A 21,679-nucleotide genomic window follows, 5' to 3' on the forward strand; every position below is an offset into this window, starting at 1 on the left:
TCTTTCGAGAAGCATATCCCCCATGTAAGCTTTCAAAGTTTCCCATACCATACCATAGTACGCACTGAACTCTTGTTTCAGTGACAAAAATCTTGGATTTCCTTTTGAACATGAATTGTTTGTCTCTTATCGATTCGCCTTTGAATCTCCATTGAGGCCGCAGACTCCCAGAGATTCCCATAAATATAGTAAGCAGAAAGTCGAAAACTGTTCTAGACAGGATAACGTTATCCCTTACCGCTTTGTACAACATCAGGGAAATTAACCATTAATCGATACATGTAGAGGTATTATGCACTGAGGAGTTATACATATGCTGTCTGTCTCCCTTAAGAGTGCATCTACAAACGTCATACAGGGAGAAAAAGGACTTGCACTCCGCTTTCACATTTTTATTCGAACGCCTCTCTCTCGCTGAGCCAGCCTCCTAGCAGTGAATATTGCACTACAAAAAACCTTAGTAAAATAAAACTGAAGCAGAACAGTGAAGATAATGGAATTGGGCATATTCCTTGTGAAAGGGTATGAACAGAATAATATTTTAAAAAATACAACCAAAAGGTTACGACAGCTGCATGAAAAATGTGCTACAAACTTGGAGTTTAAACAGAACAACTATTCTTGCATCGTTAACCAGAGATTTAAGACTCCTTCGCCCGCAACACAAGCAATGATACAATGATGTGGGAGCAGATGTTTGGACATGTGTACCTGCACCATTGTGTTCTGTAAGATTTGTCCAGAGATTATGGCATTCTTTTTTTATTCAAAATGAGTTTGTGCTGCAAGAGGATTTAAGCAAAATTATCCCAAGTCAAATTAAGAGTAGAACACTGTATAAAGAACATGTTTAAATAACATGAGCAAAACACTATAAAAGATGAATAACCATATATTTCTCCATTAAAGAGGAATGCTTTAGACTTTAGATACATGCACAGAGTAACACAAATTGTATGGTCATTGAAAGCACTGCACACAAACATTTAAGAACCAAAAACTAGGATGGCTTAACATACCTGGGTCGCTCTGGGGATGGATTTGGACTACGAGGGGGAGGCGTGCGGGGAACGGCAGATCTAGGAGCTACGGTAGCAGCAGGTACCAGGCCATGAGCAATATGTTTCTAAACAGTTTAAAGTATAGTTAGTTAAGTATCATACAAATAAACATCACAAACAAAGAACATTTCCTGTGCAACCCTTTTCCCCCAGAATCAGGGCTTAAGGAGAGCCTTTGGCTATCCTATGGAAATTCCCAAATGTAAAAATCAATACAAATTCTTCTTTTAAATGCTGATATATGGGGATAAACAAGCATCTATTTCAAGCTCATTGACATTTTGCGTTAAACGAGGTAAAACAAATCAAGATAATGCAGGACGTTTCATTAAAAACAAACACTACATAGAGTTGTCAAAAATGTAATTCAGAGTTGCACTTGAGATTATATTTATAACAGCCCAACGTGTAGAACCCAGCAAAAAACAACTTAAACTGTACCAATGCAATATCCTCAATAGCTTGCAACGTCACTCTGCTGGTCAGTCGTATTTCGTCTGAGCTCCCAATACTGAAGCCCTTGCTCGAAATTTAGAAGGGGTTTCCTCCAACCCCTATGTCTAAAGGACAGATCATGAAGCAACACAGGTCCAAAGAGACCGAACAGAATTTAGAATCTGGAGAGTTGCCACCAGCCCTCCTGTCGAGGTATCAGAATTTGCATATACATTTCTGAAACAGGGACTATGTTGAGGATCACCAATTCATTGTGCGGCTGGACTCTTAATCTCTGGCAAATTGGTGTGAAGACACCAGAGGGGGGTGTCTGTACTCCTGCTCTCCGTATGGTAGAGGAGAGGCACAGAGGACCCCTGCCAAGATTCTCCATTATTGGTATCGTGGTCGAGTAATCAAGGCCTAGCTTCTCAGGAGGTGATGCAGGCTGGTTCTGAAGTACAGTGTAGTCCTCAAGCTCCCACAAAGGAATGTCCGCACGCTGTATTGGTTAAAACACAGTCTTTATATAATTAATATTCAAGATCATGTACACTATCACAATAACTCTCTTTGTGCTCCGAAAATCAACAATGGTAAATATATACAGTTCTAAAGTGGTACCACAAACGTTATTAGATCTCATTAAAGTGCATACGGTCAGAATGACACACAGATCAAATAAAGAGGAAACCAATAGTAGAGAGAGGAAGGAAAGCAAGATGGTTGAACAATTGGCAGAATACTGGTCACTACCGCTAAACACAGCTCTGTGTGGAGATCCCCCCACCTGGGCAACATGTAGAAGAAAGATACAAGCCCAGTCATTATATTGTTCACCAGAGACTTCCCAATAGTTCTGCAACCCCAAAGTACCAGGCGTTGTAGCGTTCCTAGTCGGGAAATCGACGGCCCTTCTCGAGTGCCCTCCCTTTAAGGCAGGAGTCACAGGTCGTCAAACGTCCGACGGAGAACAGGTTGAGCTACGACAGTGAAGTGGCCGCTTCGTTTCTAGCGGTGCTCGTTGACGGGGATGCGTAAACGTCCTGCAAGGAAGAGGCGTGCGAGGCACCTCGGTATCGATAGTTCTGGACCGCAAAGAGTTTGAAGAACTGTGGCCCAGCAAGGGCGTTGAGTCGGCGGCGTCTCTGTGGTCTTTGGTGGCGGGAAACCCATCGGTGGATGCTCCTCAGCGCATCGCCGGTCAGGCCTTCTCCAGCAGGATACAGCGGCGACGATGCGACGAGAGCGTCCATGGATCAAATGAAGTTCTTAGGCAAACCGGAGCACGGCGGCTCCGGTCGGCGACGGCGGTCGCGGACAGCAGTCCAGGCGCTTCTCCTTGGAGGTCCGCAGCAGTCCCCGTTGCGGGTCGGCAGCCTGTCGAAGGTCTGTCTACCAGGGAGCTTTGGGAAAGATCAGCTGGTGCACGATGGTCCCTCGTAGCTCAGAAAGAGGGCGCCTTACCAGGTCCTCCCTGGTTCAGTTCTTGGAGCCACAGCAGCTTTCAGAGATTGTGAAGGAGAGCAACAGCAATTCTTCTCGTCCAGCAGGGCTTCAAGGTCAACCTTCAGTTACTCCAGTTACTCGTCGTAGTGGACTTCAGCTTCTGAACACGATTCCTAGCAGTAAGAGGTCCCCAGATATGCTGTTGATCTCCCATTCATTCCGCTGGGTCACACTCAAGCATCCAGTCACGACTGAGGGCATTCATGCAGGCAGGCAACCATTCAGGCACACAGAGCATTCAGGCCATTCACTTCTCTCCAGACACTCACAACAAGTTGTGTATTGGGACAAGTACAGAGCCATTCAACACTCCATACAGCATTCATACCGGTTTCGGGCAGGGCTGTCTCAGTCATTGTGTCAAACACCAGATACTAGACACCCACAACATAGAATGCGTATTCGTCACACACTCCATTCACCCAGGTCCCACCCACAGGCGTATTCTCAACATACGGTCGTTGGGAAGGCTCCAGTCAGTCTGGTCGGCACTTCCCCACACAACCATATATGGAACTTCCACCCAACAGCCAGTCAGGGGGAAGGGACAGAGACAGGGCTTCCCGGGACTTCGGGAAGATCAAGGTAACGGGATGGGTAGGCAAGAGGCCATTTTGTCTCCATCAGGAATCTACTGATTCCAATGACAGGGCCTGGGCATCCCAGAACGGAGGACGCTAAGGGCACCAGTCATTTCAGCACGGAGCTGCCACCAGCCCGTGCCCAGCTCTGTGGGTCACACACAGGTGCCCAAAAACATATACTAGGGGCACAAGGTTGCACCCCTACCCATGGGTGCCATAAGGGTATCCCATGGATCTGTTCACCAAACCAAAAGAGAGCTGCACCGCCAGGAGTCCCACATGAACTCCTGTGCGGAAAACACAACAGAACACACGATAAAAAGCAGTAAAGGACAAGGATACGGAGGCCCTGTCCCTTTGACGCATTTCCAGCATCACAGAGGTGAAGGAAGATTCATGGGAATGGCGAGCCCGGATGATAAAGACAGGGAATTGTTCCCCAGCAAATATGAAAGGAGGGATTGGTTTTGCCTGTGGTACTCATTTGCAGGCTGCCCCCTTGTTGACACCAACAAGTGGAAAACTTTAGTGGTGCAATATTTGGCACTGATTACAGAAGCAAAGGCCTTAGCTGTGATGCACCACAGTCTGCAACACTGCTGGGGAGATCACAAGACGGTCCAGGACAAGTCATTAAAACAATCCACTATTTGGAAATATTAAAGACTACCTCCATCTGCTCACCTGGGAAATGTAAGGAAAGCATGGTATCAAACAGTGAAGACAGACACAAGGGATCACAGTTCAAGGGTGTTTATTGAGCTTCAATGGGTTGGTTGAACGCTATCTAAACCTAAAGCTAAGGATGGGAGCAAGCTACGACCATCCAATAATAATAACAACACAGTCCTAGCCAAGTTCCTGTCAAATAAAAGGGGCCTATACTAATAAACCTATTGCCAATCCTTACTTCTAGATACAAAAGTGTATGGGACAATGGTGTATGCAAAAAGAAAAGTATTCAAGAAATAATATATGTCAGGATGGTTGAGCAGCTGGCTTCCCTTCCCCACGTTTTCAGCACGGGCAAGGCGGCACGGCACGTTCGAGCTCTGCACACACTCGGACTTCTCGGCCATGAGGATGCAGTTCAAAGCACAGCCATCAGGGCCTTCTGCCAAAGCCTCTTTCCAATAACAGTCTCTTACTGCAGAGGGTCTGTCTCAACAATATCTCAAAGTGCCAGACCTATCACGATTTTCACATGCACAAGTTCTCACTTTCGATGTTCATCGTGGGTCTCCCTCGTCAGGCTGAGACCTCCTTTTATCACAATGTTCACACTTGGTCTCCCTCGTTGAGGCTCCGATGCCAGATCTCCCTCATTCAGGCTCAAGTCTCCTTTTTAACAAAATGGAAGACTTTCAAATGTGCAATGGGTTTTGCTTAAACGGTTTAATCCCATCAAGTGAGCACACAGCATTTAGGAGTTCCTCTCTGCGGTCTTCCAGACAAGTTTTTACACCAACGGTGCCACGTTGGGTTAACTGTGATGCTCCTTTATCTTTTGAACTAACATGTAATTTGAGATAAATATAGGAGGTGGTGTCCACTCCACTATGTACTAAACAACGAAAGGAAGGTATCTAAAAAAGAAGATGGTAACCCCTCATCGATAAAAGGAACAAGTTACTTACCTGTAACTGTTGTTCTCCAGCATGGGTCTGGCATGGATTCACACTCATGAATATTCCCCGTCGTCAGGCTGGGAATCCTCGGTAAAGAAAAAACCAGTATCAGTTTCGTTTCTGATCTGTCTTTCGTAGTAGTAACCAATCACTGATCTCTGCGTCATACTAACCACAGCCAATGACTGCCCTCTACCTAAGCCCCGCCTCTGGCAGCCATCTTCAGATTTGGAAGCACGTGAAGTGGCAGTATGACCAAGTGAAGAGCCGCAGAGGGGTAGGAGGGAGGGTTCGCATGTGAATCCATGCCAGACCCATGCTGGAGAACAACAGTTACAGGTAAGTAACTTGTTCCTTCTCCAGCATGGGGGGTCTGGCATGGATTCACATGCTCATGAATAAAGAATACATAGCAGTACACACATGCACAACCACGGGAGGTGGCAAAGGCTCAACATTAAGCATTACATCAAACTCAACATTAAGCATCTTACCTCCTCACCAGGCTCACCTCAGGCGAACAGGTTGCGCAGCACTGCTTGGCTGACCCTGGACTCCTCCCTGGAATCCCGATCGACGCAGTAGAATTTCGTGAAGGTGTGCGTCGACCTCCACGTAGCAGCCCTGCATATGTCCAGCAGGGGCACACCAGAAAGGAACGCCGTGGTAGCTGCGATCGCTCTGGTGGAATGGGCTCTCGGACGGCCAGGCAGCGGTCGGTTTGCCAACCGAAGACAGTACATGATACAGCCGGAGAGCCATCTGGAAATGGAAGCCTTCGAGAGAGCCTTCCCCTGATTGACAGGTCCAAAGTTCACAAAGAGTTGTGACGTCTTCCGAAAACACTTTGTGCGGTCCACGTAGAACTTCAGCGCTCTAGCCACATCCAGCGAGTGCAAAGTCCTCTCAGCCGGCGACGAAGGCGACGGGAACAACACAGGTAACACCAAGGGTTCATTGAGATGGAAGTCCGACGGCACCTTGGGCATGAGGGAGGGGTGCGTCCTGAGCACCACCCTCGTGTCGTGAAAAGTCAAGTAAGGGGCCTTGCAGGAAAGGGCCTGGATCTCTTCCACCCGTCGTGCGGAGGTGATGGCCACAAGAAACGCTGTTTTCCACGACAGGAATTTCAACGGGGCCGAGTGCAGAGGCTCGAACGGAGGTCCCATGAGCTTGGTCAGCACCACGTTGAGCTCCCACGCCGGGGCCGGAGCCCTCACCGGCGGGAACGATCTGAACAGTCCCTTCATGAACTCTTTCACCAGACGATGAGACCACAAGGACGTCCGCCCCGTGGTTCTGGTGTATCGGGAGATCGCAGCAAGATGAATCTTGATGGACGCGTGTGCCAGTCCAGCTTTGGCCAGCGTCAACAGGTACGGCAGTACTTGGGGAGCCGTAATCCTTAGAGGATTAATCTTCTGTGCGTGGCACCAGACAGAGAACCTCTTCCATTTGTGTCCGTAGCATTTAAGAGTCGAGGACGCCCTGGCCTTTGCAAGAACCTCTCTGCAGTCGGCCGGTATGTCGTATCCTCCAAACTCTAGCGCTGCAGGAGCCAGACCTGCAAGTTCAGCGACTTCGGGTCGTGGTGGAGGATGGCGCCTCCTTCCCTGGAGAGCAGATCCGCGTCCACTGGCAGCTTGATTGACGGGGACGCTGACAAGTCCAGAAGGTCCGGGAACCATATCTGCCTCGGCCACGAAGGTGCGACGAGGATCATCCTGCACCGTGACCTCTTGAGCTGGTTGATGACCCGGATCAGCAGTGGCAATGGAGGGAACGCGTATAGGAACAGGCCCTCCCAGGGGAACGAGAAAGCATCGCCCATGCTCCTCGGCTGGGGAAACCTGCTGGCGAACCTCCGGCACTTGTCGATCTGGGGTGTGCCCCACCGTCGGAAGAGGCGATCCACTAGATCCTGCCGTAGTACCCACTCGTGGCACGAGCGCAGCTCCCTGCTGAGTGAGTCGGCGATGGTGTTTTTTATCCCTGCCAGATGAAACGGCACCAGAAACATCCTTTGGGCGACGGCCCAATGCCACAGGTCCTGCGCCTCCTTGGACAGTGCTGGGGACCTGGTTCCGCCCTGTTTCCTGATGTAAAACATGGTGGTGGTGTTGTCGGTGAAGATCCTCACCACCTTGCCCTTGAGGGACGGAAGGAAGGACCTGAGGGCCCAAAACACTGCACGGAGCTCCAGGACGTTGATATGGAGGGACTTCTCCGTCGGGAGCCAAAGGCCTCTCGCGTGCAGTTTTTCGGTGTGCGCTCCCCACCCTTCCAGGGAGGCATCCGTGGTCACTGTCTCCTGGTGGCCTGGGGTCTGGAAGTCCATGCCCGCCGTCAGATGCGCGCGGGTGCCCCACCACCGGATCGCTCGTCGGAAACTCTCGTCGAGTGTGATCCTCTCCTCGAAGCTGCCCGTCGTTTGGATCCAGCGCGCGTCCAGGAACTCCTGCAACGGGCGCGTCCGGAGCCTGCACAGGGGAATGAGGTAGATGCAGGAAGACATCATTCCGAGGAGGGACTTGATGGACCTCACCTTGGCCGCGTCGGCAACCAACATCCGCTGTACCTTGCCCAGGATGGACCTGGTCCTTTCCTCTGACGGGGAGGCCAGAAGGGACACTGTGTCGAGCTTCACTCCCAGAAACAGTGCGTCTTGCGCGGGTACCAGGTGGGACTTGGCGTAGTTCACGGAGAATCCCAGGTCCGTGAGAAGCTGGACGGTCCTTGCCGTGTGCTCCACGGCGAGCTCCCTCGTCTTGGCTCGGATGAGCCAGTCGTCCAGGTAGGGGTAGACGTGGATCCCCTCTCGGCGCAGCTGCGCCGCCACTGGTGCGAGGCACTTAGTGAATACCCTGGGTGCCGACCGTAGTCCGAAGGGAAGGGCTCTGAACTGATAGTGATGCCCTTGGACCACGAACCTGAGAAATTTTCGGTGCCCCTTTAGGATCGGAATATGGAAGTAGGCATCCTCCAAATCCGACGACGACAGGAAGTCGCCCTCCTCCAGCTGACCCAAGACGTGCTGGAGGGTGACCATCCGGAACTTCTGTGCCTTGATGAACTTGTTCAGTCGTCGTAGGTCTAGGATGGGGCGCCATCCTCCAGTCTTCTTCTTCACGAGGAAGTATCTTGAGTAAACTCCGGAGCCCCGAAGCCTCTTTGGGACGAGTTTGATGGCGCCCTTCCTGAGCATCGCCTTTACCTCCAGGAGAAGCTGAGGGACGTGAAGCTCTTTCCTGGCCACAGGGGGGACGCGCGGGCACCTTCTTTGAAACTCGAGCGCGTGGCCCTGGGCTAGGGCGTCCAGCACCCAAATGTCGGTGGAGATGGACTCCCACACGCTGACGAAGCTCGCCAGCTAGCCTCCCACCGGGGTGCTTCGGTGGGCGGCCCGACCCCACGGCCGTTTCAATCCTGCTTCGACGAGGCTTTGCCGCCTTGACCTCCTTGGCGACGACGGCGGCGGGGTCCGCCTGACTTGCCTCGTCCCCTGTAAGCTTCCTGAGACGACGAACGGGCCGCTTGACGGTAGGTGGAAAATCCGCCGCCGGAACCTTTGGAGGCGCCCTTGCCTCCGCCGCTCCGAAAGGGCGGCCGCCGTTGCTGGAGAACCCCGAGAGCCTGGGCCGTCTCCGTGTCCGCTTTAATGGCTTGAAGGGAATCGTCCACTGTTTTCCCAAACAGGTTGTTCCCATCGAACGGCATGTCCAGGACTCTGGTTTGTACGTCTTGACGGAAGTCAGTAGCCTTGAGCCATCCACGCCGTCTAAGGCACACGCCGTTGGCCAACTGGCGAAATCCAGCGTCGGCGATGTCCGTCGCAATCGTGATGGCGTGGTCAGATGCCACCTCACCTTCCTGCAAGATCTCCAGGGCCTCCGCCCTCTTGTCGTCCGGTAGGAAGTCCAGCAGGGGAGCCAGTTTGTACCACAGCTCCCTGTCGTAGCGGGCTACGATAGCCAAGGCGCTGGCCGCCTTAATCGTCGTCGCTGCAGACGAGATGACTCTGCGCCCCATCGTGTCCAATTTCTTTCCCTCGCCGTCCGGCGGGGAAGTAGACGTGGAGGCCGCACCCCCCGCTTTCTTCCTGGCCGGCGCGGAGACGACGGAGTCCGGGGTAGGCTGTGCCCGGAGGCACAAGGGGGCCGCGTCCGGGACCCGGTACTTCTTCTCGTACCGGTCTCTTCTAGCCGGCGTCGTGGATGGGTTCTTGAGGAGGGCGAGGCCCTCATCCCAAATATCGTCCAGTAGAGGTACCGCGAGGACCGTCTTCCTCTTGGCCTTGCGCCGTTGATAAAGGAAACCTTCCTTCTCCTCAGGGCAGAGCTGGAAGAGCTCGGATGCCCTGGCGATCATGGAGTGAAACGATCCAATCTCGTTGGGCGGGGAAGCCTGGGTGGGAGGTGACGACGGCAGATCCCCGTCGTACACCCAGTCGTCCGTACCCGTAGCGGCCGTGTCAGTCCCCGTATCATCCCCTCGAGTCGTGGAGGAGGGCTGAACGGGGCGTGACGGCTGAACAGGAGGTGGAGGCTGAATCCTTCTTTTCTTGGGGGGAGGGCTGCCAGAAGGTCCTGGTTCTGGGTCCCCCGACGGGAGTGGCTCCTCCGCTGGTGGTAACGGTAGTCTCGTCCTTATCTCCGAGCATAAGGACTGTATAGCCAACAAAATGGCCGCCGAGTTGTCTTGCGGCGCTGGCAGAGGGGAGTCCGACGGGCGGTCAGGGGCCCCGTCGGCACCCTCGACGATATCGTCGTCTCCTGCGTCGGGATCCCTCCCGACGGGCTGGTCTTCTTCCACGCCAAGGCCGTGGCTTAAGACCTCGATCAGCTCTTCCTCAGAGGTTGAGGCCGAATCCACGACGACCTCCTGCCCCCCCTTCTTCTCCGCCGGAGGTTTCACGGGGGTCCTGTCGATGGGCATAAAAAGAGGACTCCCTCCGCGGTGGCAGGGAGACTCTGAGCCCCGAGGTCGCCACCACTGGTGTAGCCTCCACAGGCTGAGCCAGGGCCGCTGCGACTGTCTCGCTAGAGGCCTTGGCCGGATGGATTAAGGCTTTCACCACCTTAGGTGCGCTCACCGCCTTCTCCTTGAGAGGGGGGGGGGGGGGTCACTGCCTCGCTCCCCCTCCGATGGGGCCTTCGGGCTCGACCGGGGCCTCTCCAGGAGCTTCGCCCGGTGCTCGGCCTTCCTCTTACCCGACCCAGAGCGTTGGCTCGTGGTTGATGGTGCCGGGGAGGGTGCGCCCTGCCTGGCGCCCGTAGAGCCCGACCGTTCGGCGCTCCCGGTGCCAGCGGACCCGCGGTGCTTGGCCTTGTGTTGGACCCCCGTCGCCGGGGCGTCCTCAAAGGTTTTAGAAGACCGCTCGGATTTCTTCCTCTTCTTCTCGCCGGACGGGCTCTTCCCTTGCAGCCAGTTGGCGAGACGTTGATGGCGGTCCTTCATGGTCCGCTCCGACATGTTGCCGCAAAACGCACAGTCCTTCTCCACGTGCGTCTTGTCCTCATGTAGGCAGTAAAGACAAAAGGAGTGTTTGTCTTCCTTAAAGACATTCTGCAGCTGGCATCCAGGGCAGACCCTGAACAGCTTTCCGGGCGTCGAGCTTCCCTTCTCCTGGGCCATGTCCGCGATGGGCCTGAGAAACTTCTGGAGTCCTCCAAAAGCATAGCTTGACGAAATCTTCACCCTTGAGGGGCGTAGACGAATCCGACACGGGTCCCCATTGATCGGATGGAGAGTCGGTGGAGCTTGAGGCTCTTTTGACCGAAAAAACAAAGTTTTTGAGAAAAAACGTGAAAAAATAGCACTAACGCTCGAGAGCAATAGCACGAGGATCCCAACACATGAACGTGCGGTAAAAATCTGAAGATGGCTGCCAGAGGCGGGGCTTAGGTAGAGGGCAGTCATTGGCTGTAGTCAGTATGACGCAGAGATCAGTGATTGGTTACTACTACGAAAGACAGATCAGAAACAAAACTGATACTGGTTTTTTCTTTACCGAGGATTCCCAGCCTGACGACGGGGAATATTCATGAGCATGTGAATCCATGCCAGACCCCATGCTGGAGAACTTTGGGTAGTCTTGAACAAATGACAAACCACCCCCCAAAACACCAGTTCATCAATAAAGATTCCCATTTTACTAGAATTCATACACTGTAATGATAGCCTAAAACGCATACATAACACCTAAGCAGATATTCAATAATTTCTTCATAATTACACAAAAATACATAAAACAAGCATGTTTTCCAATGTCACTTCAGCTTGATATAACACAAGCATACGTTTTCTAAACACTATTGACACGTTATGTTATTAGCCGGACTTAAGTTTGTCCAGCTGGCTCAAATCTGCCGGACACTAATCAGGGGCATTATCAATTTCATTATGTGCATCATGTGGCGCGTGATGGTCGGTTTATGAGCCTCTCTTTCCCTGGTTTTTGATGAGGATCCCTAATGGGACAAAGACACACATTGCTTTAGTAAAATATATAGGGCCTTATCACTAGACCTCCAAATAAACCCTTTCCCCAAGGGTGCACAAGTATACTCGACCATAATATACCCAAGTGGTTATCCTGAATATGCTTCTAAGAGCCACCTGCAACCATTTGTATCACCATTGGCTGCTCTCCCTAATCATTAGGTACCAGCCTATCCTCTTCTTGCTATCCTGAAACAGAAAATAAATAAATAAAAAACAACCTTATTAGTTGTATTCATATATGATCTACTCATTCACCCATAAGAGTCAAACTCTTACCTCTCAGGGTTGCTGGACCTCGCTTCAATATTATAACTCATCACCAGTGAGATTTGTGCCTCTCAACTGTATCTCAGTATTAGCTAAAACACATAGGGTAAAAAGGATACCCTGTTCCATAGGATTGTTACTTTCTTATCCATATAGTTGGGGTAAAGATGAAATCCAAGACAGCAGCCCTTTTAAATCACCAGGCTGTTATACCCAGGAATAGTCCTCGTTAGCCTCTGGGACTTTTTTTCTTTTCTTCAATGGGCAAACCCAGAATCAATGTTATAAAATTGGGTATCTGGGGTACATAGTGGGCTTTGCAAGTTGCCAAACCCAAATTGGTTAACTATGAGGCTCTTACCTGGTACTTCTTCGTTAGAGTTATAGACTTGAACTGGCTGCGCAGGCAGAACCAAGATAGCCGCCGCCTTAAATGCGCACCATCATCGTGTAACGTGATGTCACTGCGTGACCCGATGACATCATCATGCTCGTGTGACTGCAGATACATCAATGGCCTCAAAATAGATGTGAATACTGGTAGACAATTACAATTGTGCACCAATTTCTAGTTCCCATTTGTAAATACTGGCCCAATATACAGATGTCATGCCTAGGTTATTAAAATCCTCATATTCAGGTGTATCACCGTGTGACCCACTTGCACCAAATTTGGCTGCCATCTCAAAAACCCACACAATTATTCATATAGATAGCTTCCTTGGGTTCATTAGGACCCTCATGTTCACAGGTGTAACCATGTTTCTAAATCGAACACTGAATGCACATCAGCGATGATAACAAGAGAGCAATGTTTGAAATGCTCTTAAATAGATCACATATATTCTTACCAACATACGATCTCGCCGATAATGACTCAAAAACATATTCTAGTATCTTGTGAGATTTTCAACGATCATATTTCAAATGGTAGTAGATAAACCATGTCATCAGTAGAGCATAGTCCTAAAATAGGATCCCCCCCCACATATATTCTGACCATTGGTGACCACGTGAATCTAATAACTTCGTAAATTAAAATAATGTCTACAGGAGGTGCGGATTAGGTCACATTATGCCACTCCATGCCAACCCCCCTGCACTTCACAAGGCCTAGTAGGACAGTTACTATTGTTTATATCCCTGCTCTCTCCGCCGCCTTGTGGCGCCTCGAAACATGTTTTGCTTTACAGTGCACCTTATAAATACTCAATTAATAAAATAAAAATAGGCTTTTAGAAATTATCAAATTATGTTCTCTTACCCTCACGGCGCGTAGGGACTTGTAGGTACTTTGCAGGATTTGTTTTGTGGTGGGCAGCAGACTTCATTTCTCATAATTCCGCCTTGCTGGGAAACCAATTTCACTCAGGTCAGTGCTGGCGCGTGACTCAGGCGCTCGTGCGAGTAGTGTGTCCGGGGCTGTATTGGTATAGGTGAGCACTTCGATTACTTCTTTTTTTCTGCTCCTTGTCACTAAGACTATGAACAGCCTGCCTGTTCCACCTTACACATGTCGGCAAGCCATCTTGCAAAAATATTTGGGCATGGATTTATCTGTGCCACCTGCTCCTTCCATAGAGCTGCTGAGCTCTCTGAATGTGGGTAATACGATTCCCGAAACCCTGCCAAATGGATAACATACTGAATGTGTCTTGTTGCACTGATCCAGCTGACTGAGTTTTCCAACACGTTTTGTTGCAGCCCATTATAGATAGCATTTCTAGTTCGGATTAAACAATTAATTCCACAACTCTCGCACCTCCTCAACAGCTGCACTGTTTTCTCTTAAATACTTGCTCGTTAGTTAAGCATTCTCTTGAGGTGGTCAACCTCATTCAGGATCAAAACATTGACATTAATTTGACAGAAACAGTTCTCTCATCATCCTCTGGGCACGATTTAGCACTACCCATGCCCGATGGCTACTTTAGCCATAATGTTGATAGAATTTCTTGTATAGGTGGGGGGAGGTTGCGATTATCGGAAATCGCTACATATTCTCCAAGTGCAGGTAGAAGCGCCAGAGGATACTGAACTACTATTTGTTAAACTGCTAGTCAATCCGAATGTGTCTTATACTTGCATTCTATTGTATAAGCCACGTCACATCACATCACCGGCTCATTTGAGGAGCAATTTCTTGCAACATTACATTCGTCAACTAAAATGATAATGGCCCATGGTCATTTTAATTTGTGGCTGCACGATGTGAAGGATGGAAGGGCTTTGTCTCTGAACCTGTTACTAGCAGACATGCGTTTCATGTCTATTAATTCAAAATCTACACACAATAATGGCATCTTAGACAGGCTATGAACTCATGGCATCTTTTGAACTCCTGGAGATTCTACCATGTCCGTGGAACGACCACTATATCATGTTGTAGTCGGTACTACAAGCTTAATTCCACACGTTGATCCTAAATTTGAGATAGTGCCTAAGCATAGTTTAAACAAAGTTACACCTACTACACTCAGACCATTAATAGCAGCTCCTCGTCACACTGCACAAGTTAGTTCTTCTCATGAGAACCTGGCCTTACGGTATAACCACATACTCATCTGCTCTGCTCTTGATTCCATTGCACCTGTAAGCAGTTGTAAGTCAGATCCACTCAGAATCTCGTATCCTGCATATCAAAAAACCAGGGCCTATCTGATAGTAAAAATCTCTTTCAATCATTAAAGACTTTTCTTATTCAGTGGACAGCCATTATGAGTGTCTTGTGGTCTTAGCTAAAAAAACATGACCTGAATGAATGTATTTCTCAGGCCTCTTCTAATACGAAAGAATGTTTTTTTTTTATTTTCAAAGAATTACAGCGTCCTGAGGTTAAGTCTCCAGGCATTCTGGTCAGGGTCTGAGATTGGTGCATTAGCATCCAACAAGCTCTTTTTTGAAAGTTTCATCACTTAAAGAAGAGAGCCCCCAGAAGAGATCTGGTTTAGCTCCTCCGTTTGTTCCCTCTCCATCGGATAGACCAGTACCTCCCTTGTGAGACTTCAGGGAAGTTTCGGTCTTGAAGTGGAGAAAGTGATTCCGACGTTAAATCCAACCTATTGTCCAGGAGATCCATGCCCATCTAGAATTGTTAGAAATTGCATAGATACCCTTGCTCTATTAATTACTGATCTTGTGAATGCCTCTTTCTGTCAGCACTAGTACCTTCTTGCATCAAACAAGCGTGGGTTACGCCTTTGTTGAAAAACCTTCACTGGATCCCAATGTTCCCACAAATTATAGACCAATTTCAAGTGCCCCCTTTTTGCTTAAGATATTGGATAATTTGGCTTACTTGCAGTTACAAAAACATTTAGAAGAGCCCAACCTTCTACATGAAAGACAAATCGGGATTCAGAGCCAATCACGGAACCAAGACCGATCTTTTAGATCTGAAGGCCACCATTACTCAAATGATATGATATTTATATAGCGCCTATACACAATGTGTTTCAAAGCGCTTCAAGGGAAGGAACAAGAGAAAATACAATGACATTCTTACAGGCCAGGAACAGTAAGGATGAGAAATTAACTATCATACTCCGCCTGATGACATTTCAGATAGTGCAAGAGCTAAGACATAGATAAGGAAGGGAGAGGGAGAGTGGGAACGAAATGGAAACAGACAGGCAACTATCGTACTAGGCCTGATTACATTTCCGCTGGAGCCGGAGAAAAAACAAAGGTGAGTGAGAGGGGTGCAGAAAGGGGGGAACAAAATAAGCGATTATCATACTCGGCCCGACGACATTTCAGATAGTGCTGGAGGGGACCAAGTAAGGGGAAGGGGAGGAGACAGACGAGGTTGCTATCATACTAGGTCCAGGGACAATTCTGATAGAGTAATTGCATAGAAGAAAGTAAGGGGAGGAGGGGAAGAGATAGGAAAAGGGAGAAAGGGAGCGGAGGAGAGAACAGAGAGTAAGCAGTCAAAAAGAGTGGTGAAGCAAGAGGGGAGAGAAAATACAATTGCAGAAGTCAGTACTAACACAATGTTGTAAGACAGGATACAAGATGAAGATGGGAACGGCATGATTCAGGGCCACCACGAGTACAAGATGCAAAGGAAGTCCATCATGAGAGTTGAGAAAGGGTGACGCACAGTCCATAAAAGTCAAATCCAGCATTGGCCACAAGACGGTGATGGTGAAACCAGAATGTATCAGGACAGACTCCTGCAGAAGTAGGCTGGAGGGGGGAGGGGCAGAAGGGTAGAAGGGTAGAAGAATCAAGCAAAACAGGCAATACCTGTGTGCGAGAAGGGGGAGTGGCACAAGAGAAATTATGGACAATGATGGCTCTTATTTTTTGGATCTTTCAGCAGCATTCAAGTTTATTGACTTTAACATTTTGTATAACAGAATCCAGTCGACCGCATATTTTTCTAAAAACCCGGAAAATTGTGTTTTATCTTTTTTATCTGGTCGAGGGGTGAGAGAATTTCACAATTCATGCATGGCTTCCACGGTGGAGCTCCTCAGGGATCTTGCCTTTTGCCCACTCTTTTTTTATCTTTTTAAGAAGGCTCTATTTAACATTTTATATGAGCAGTACATTTTATATACCAACAATGCGGACAATACGCAGATTTTAGTTAAACTCACTAGTGACTATCCCACGGATGCTATGGTGCTGGATGGTTCACAACTCCCTTGCATTAAATGATGCAAAAACTGAGTTGCTGCTAGTTGGTACTCAGCAAAGATTGGCTAAACTATCAGACCTGTATAATAATTTTACGATTGCTTATTGTTGATTCCAGTACTGTCTAAAGACAAAACTCTTGGTGTCATTCGTTATTCCACATTATTGATGTGATACCAAGTTAATTCTATTATTTCCACATCAGCTATTTATCCAAAACTATGGTGTCGTATTAAACAAGGATGTAAACCAAGCAGACACTACGCTGCAGTGCGAGTCCATGACCCGCACCCATATGAGAAACTAAAGTTACAACTGAAAGAGAGTCTGGGACCCTGTGAGTGAATGAAAGACAGTCCATAAGTGAATACTTGCTTGGCAGGGGAGTGAACAAAGTCATCGTCAGTCTGGGACTAACACCCATATGAGAGGTTGAGAACGAGAGCGTCAAGAACCCAGGAACTGACAAAAGGAACCCTATGCTTGGTATCAGACTGTGCCAAGTTGATAGGATAAAGAAAAAGATGCATTCCCTCCTGGATTGTTTAGATACATTATGCAAAAATGGACAAGGGCTCAGAAGCCTAAAAGAACGGAAATAGGATAAGTAACAGACTGGGGAATGGAATACAACCCTAGGATTGGGATCCTATGCTTGGTAGCGGAACTGTGAAATCAAGAAACAGTTCTTTGTGAATTATCCAGTAACCTAAGATAAGAAGAAGTCTGGGGGAAGGAGACGGCCCTAGCATTGGATTCCTTTATTTTAGAAAATTACTATGCATCACTTTATTACTAGCAAAACTGGGAACTTTTCTGTTGATTGAAAACACCAAGAACACCATTTACTTTAAGAAGAGTTCATCCTTGCACAGTTATCTTAGATTATTAATGTTAGGAACAGAAGTAGGTTTTGGGACATGACAGACATTTTAGTTTCAGACTTCCTGACATTTCACTAGTTTCCTTTGAGGTAGGGAACCCCCTCTTAACTTTAGGGATAGAGAGGCCGTTTTCCAACCTGGCCCCGAACTACACCACCAAATGAGCGTAATTCCAAATCGTTATCGTAGATGGTTAAATGACTGGAAGCACACAGTACAAAATACACAATGGCAGCGGTTGATAGGTGTCCCGAGTAGCAGAAACACAAAAAGCCTAAAAGAACAACGTATTTTGAACCCTATTGGGTAGGGGGTATGGTTGGATTACATCAGTGGGAAGGTTAGGTCTTTACCAACTACCCCTACCCTAGACAATATCATGCATAGAGAGCGCTGGCCGATCGATACATCGATTGACACCTTACTATCAGCTATTAAGGATTTCAAATCTTCCCGGGCCCTTGGACCCAATGGGCTCGCAAACGTGGTTCTCAAGAGGGACCCAACTGTTTGGGTCCCTTTATTGGAAGTACTGTTTGACAGAGTATGTTGTGAGCACACTATTCCGTCCTCTTGGCGGCAGTCTGTACTTATAAACAGGGCAACAAGAACAAGACTGAAAATTACAGACTCTTGTCCATGCTGGACGTAACTGGCAAATTATTTCCTGGTCTGGTATTGAAGGAGCTACAGGCCTGGGTGTTAGGGAGAATTCTCATTTATGACTAATTTCCCTCACCTAGTGAGTCCCTCAGCAGCTTTGCTGGATTTCTGGGGTTTATTTTTTCCACCTGGTAAGAGCGTGAGATTTTTTTCCTCACTCTTACAGTGTATTTTCGTGTGTGTTGTAGTTTTTGTGCTCATGGGCTATGGAGTGTCGCCAACTCCCTGGGCATCATCTTTTTACTTGTGTGTCACACAGCACCTTTAGTGCAGTGACACAGGGATGTCTTTTAGACTTCCCTTGTGAACTCCATTTCTGGGGATGACTACTGTCCCCCAGAAACATGTAAAGTTGCCATTAACTTTACATAGTCACTTTAAACCACAGACCCAGTTCACCCCATCTTACATGGAGTATTGGAAAGGGTTAATTCTTACCCCTTTTTCTCTGTGCCTCTTGGAGCCTTGTTTCGCTCCCTTAACATTAAGACTTGGCTGGTGGCAGTGGTATCTACCCTAACTTTTCTACCGCGATTAGCTTATATAATGTGGTAATGTTTTAGGTTATTATAGTACCATCGAACATAAAACCCGCTTTACCATATAGATTTTATTTTGGCTCCGGTTGGGTTTAGTCGCCATTTCTTTTTGTTAAAGTCTTTCTTGTTGTTTGCTTTTCGCGCCAAACCAGGTTGGGTTCTCTTGTTCGCCGTCCTTTGGCGGGCTTCCGTGAAGAAGCCCTCCTTTGGCGTCTTGGTGTCTAGGTGGGCTGAATGCGAGGGAGGGGTTTAGTCACCCAAGTCGCACTTTGTGTTCATTGGCTGAGGTGGTTGTCCGAGCCGGACAACCCCCCTGCTGTGTGATTGACAGCCAGGTTGTGTGAATGGGGGATTTTGGCATAAAAGGCAGGACTCTTGGGCTGGAAGGCAGAGTCGCCACTGGAACTACAAGAACCGAAGAGACGTGGAGAAGAAGACGTCTGCTGCAACTCCTGGATCCCAGTGAAGCCCTGTTGCAGTCCTGAGCTATCTACCCCTTCAACGACAGAAGATCCAGTCCGGAGTTTTCTTCCCTTGAGCATGGTGGGATCAAGCAGCTCACCTTCTACAGCCAGCTAATCCTCTTCTGGGTCGAAATCACTGCACAGAGCTGTAGTGGTCCGGATAGCCATCAGAAGAGCACTCTCTTGTTTTTAAGGAGTGCACCTTTGATTCATCGTTGCTTTACTGCTGCTGGCCTCATCCCGGGTAGTGCAGATCACTCCAGACGTCGTCCTTCTTGTCCCCACGACTGAAGCTTCAGGAACCGCGAGTCTGCAGGAACAACTGCTGTAGCACCAGCTTTCTTCATCCGAATAAGGTACTGTGTCCATTTGGTCGTTCTCCCCCGACCTTGAGGAATTGGAGTGAATCATTTTCCAAAGGCTTGTCCTTTCTTTCTTCCGTCTTATAACTTTTGCCTCCCTTTGACAATATCCAACGTAGATCCTGAACTGTTCTCACCGCGTGATCCTGGACAAGAGAGCCCCTACTCCATTGACACCGGGGGAGGCCTATTTACTTTTATCTGCCTTGTAGAACACGTCCTTTTGATCCTATTGCCTTGACAAAACTATTGCCTATGATTTTTATCCACTATCCCCTTGTTTTAATTCTTGGTGCTAAGTGTGTTTGACTACGGTTACATTTCTTCCCGCGGGTACGCTTTTCTTTCATAAGGCCGAACTGTCATTACTGTCAAAAAGTGATCGCGTATCAACCCCCGGTAACGTCTTTGTTTCACAACACCGGTCTGTCAAATCCTAATGTACTTACCTTGAATTGACCGGAACAAGAGGAATTGGCTGTGTGTAGTATATTTACAGTGTGGTTTTATTTAATAAAAGTGAAGTGTTTTATGAACAGATGGTTTAAAAATAAATGTACTTATATTTTTTAACCAGAAACCTTGAGTCATTGTTTGCTTGAGTCACAGTAATTGTAGTCCTTTGTGTAATCCCGGTTACTGCTCATTTGCTCTTGAGATATGTCTCTGTTAGGGAGAATTCTCTGTTTAGGCTGAATTTCCCTACCTAGTGAGTCCCCCAGCAGCTTTGCTGGATTTCTGGGGTTTAATTTTTTTCTCCTGCCAAGAGTGAGACTCTTTTACCCTCACTCTTGGACATGTTGAAGTGTGTTTTCTTGGTTAAACCTTGTGTTGAATGGGCTATGGGGTCTTTTACTCCATAGGGCCTCATGTATTTTTGTGATGTGGGTCACACAGCACCCTCTGTGCCGTGACCCAGGGGTGTCCTAGGGACTCCCCAACATAGACTCCATACCCTGGGACTGACTACTGTCTCCCAGGGCATGTAAAGTCACCAAAGACTTTGCTAGTCTTGAATCCTGAACAGAACCAGTACAAACCATCATATTGTGGACGTACTGGCTGGGGCAATTCGATTGCCCCAGGGTCTGTTAGTCGAGGGGGCACGTCTCCGTCCCCCCTGATCGAGTTTTGGCTGGTGGCAGTGGAAACTACTTTTTATATTCGACCGCGAATATTTCCCTATGGGATTTCCCATTGTTTTAGGCTAACACATTTAATTATTTATTTACGGTAGCCTTAAACATACCGCCGGTTTATATATTTATTTTTATAACTCCGGTTGGGACTTTTTGCCAAAACTTGATTCTAAAATGGCGTTGGTGTTCGCCTCTGTAACTCTGACCCAAAGTGGAGCCCTTTGTTCCACTTTTGGCGGGCTTCTCCACAGAAGCCCTCCAAAGTGGTGCCACTCTGTCTGGGGTACTTAGGAGGGGTGGAGGGGGATTTAGGCACCCTGGACTGAGTTACCTTGGTAACTCAAGTCGCACTCCGTCCTGATTGGCCCAAGTGGTGAGCCGCCCGGCTCACCACTTAGCATGTTTGAGTGACAGCTAGGCTGGGTGAATGGGGGTTTGCTGCATAAAAGCAGGGCTTTGGGGACTGGGACTTCAGAAGTCGCCACAGGACCAAGAATCCGACGAGGGAAGAGCTGAGCCGACCTGCTTCGACGACACCACCCGGTGGAGCCCTGCTGAACCGTCTCACCACTTTTTCCCGACGACCGAGGAGAACTCTTAACGGAGTGGCTCCTTCCCTTGACTGGTGGGGACAACCAGTTTTCGCCTTCTTTCCGTTCTTTGAGGTATCTCGTGGCCGCCTTGCCTGTGCCAAGCACCCCGGCAACCGGAATACCACACTTTACTCCCATACCGCGAAAGTCGGTACCAACCCTTTAACCGGAGGACTCCGCGGCTGGTTTCTTCCCGGGCAGTGCAACGACCCTCTTCTTCTGCTCTTCAGCGAGAACTTCTTCTCCCCTGACCGACGTCGAGCCCTGCTGCCACTGCCTGGAACAACTGCCACCGCTGGAGGATCCTTTCCGCTTAAGGTACTGTGTTCCGCCTGGCTTCCCTTGCTACCGACTGTACGGGGTAGATTTAGTCCCCGGCTTTCGAACCTGGGAGTGCCTG

General features: G+C 48.6%; 1 protein-coding gene across 2 annotated transcripts in view; it reads right to left on the minus strand.

The window, feature by feature from the left end:
* The window catches only part of CEP89 (centrosomal protein 89), a 1,655,177-nt gene that overhangs the window by 1,599,508 nt on the left and 33,990 nt on the right, over positions 1 to 21,679 (minus strand). For both annotated transcript variants that reach the window (XM_069639099.1, XM_069639094.1), the window contains exon 2: positions 1,020 to 1,126. In XM_069639099.1, coding sequence (XP_069495200.1) covers positions 1,020 to 1,126 — 107 coding nt within the window. The remainder of the gene's footprint in view (positions 1 to 1,019; positions 1,127 to 21,679) is intronic.

The sequence above is a fragment of the Ambystoma mexicanum genome, chromosome 1q (genome assembly GCF_040938575.1).
Source record: "Ambystoma mexicanum isolate Mex_15411 chromosome 1q, UKY_AmexF1_1, whole genome shotgun sequence".
NCBI lineage: Eukaryota > Metazoa > Chordata > Amphibia > Caudata > Ambystomatidae > Ambystoma > Ambystoma mexicanum.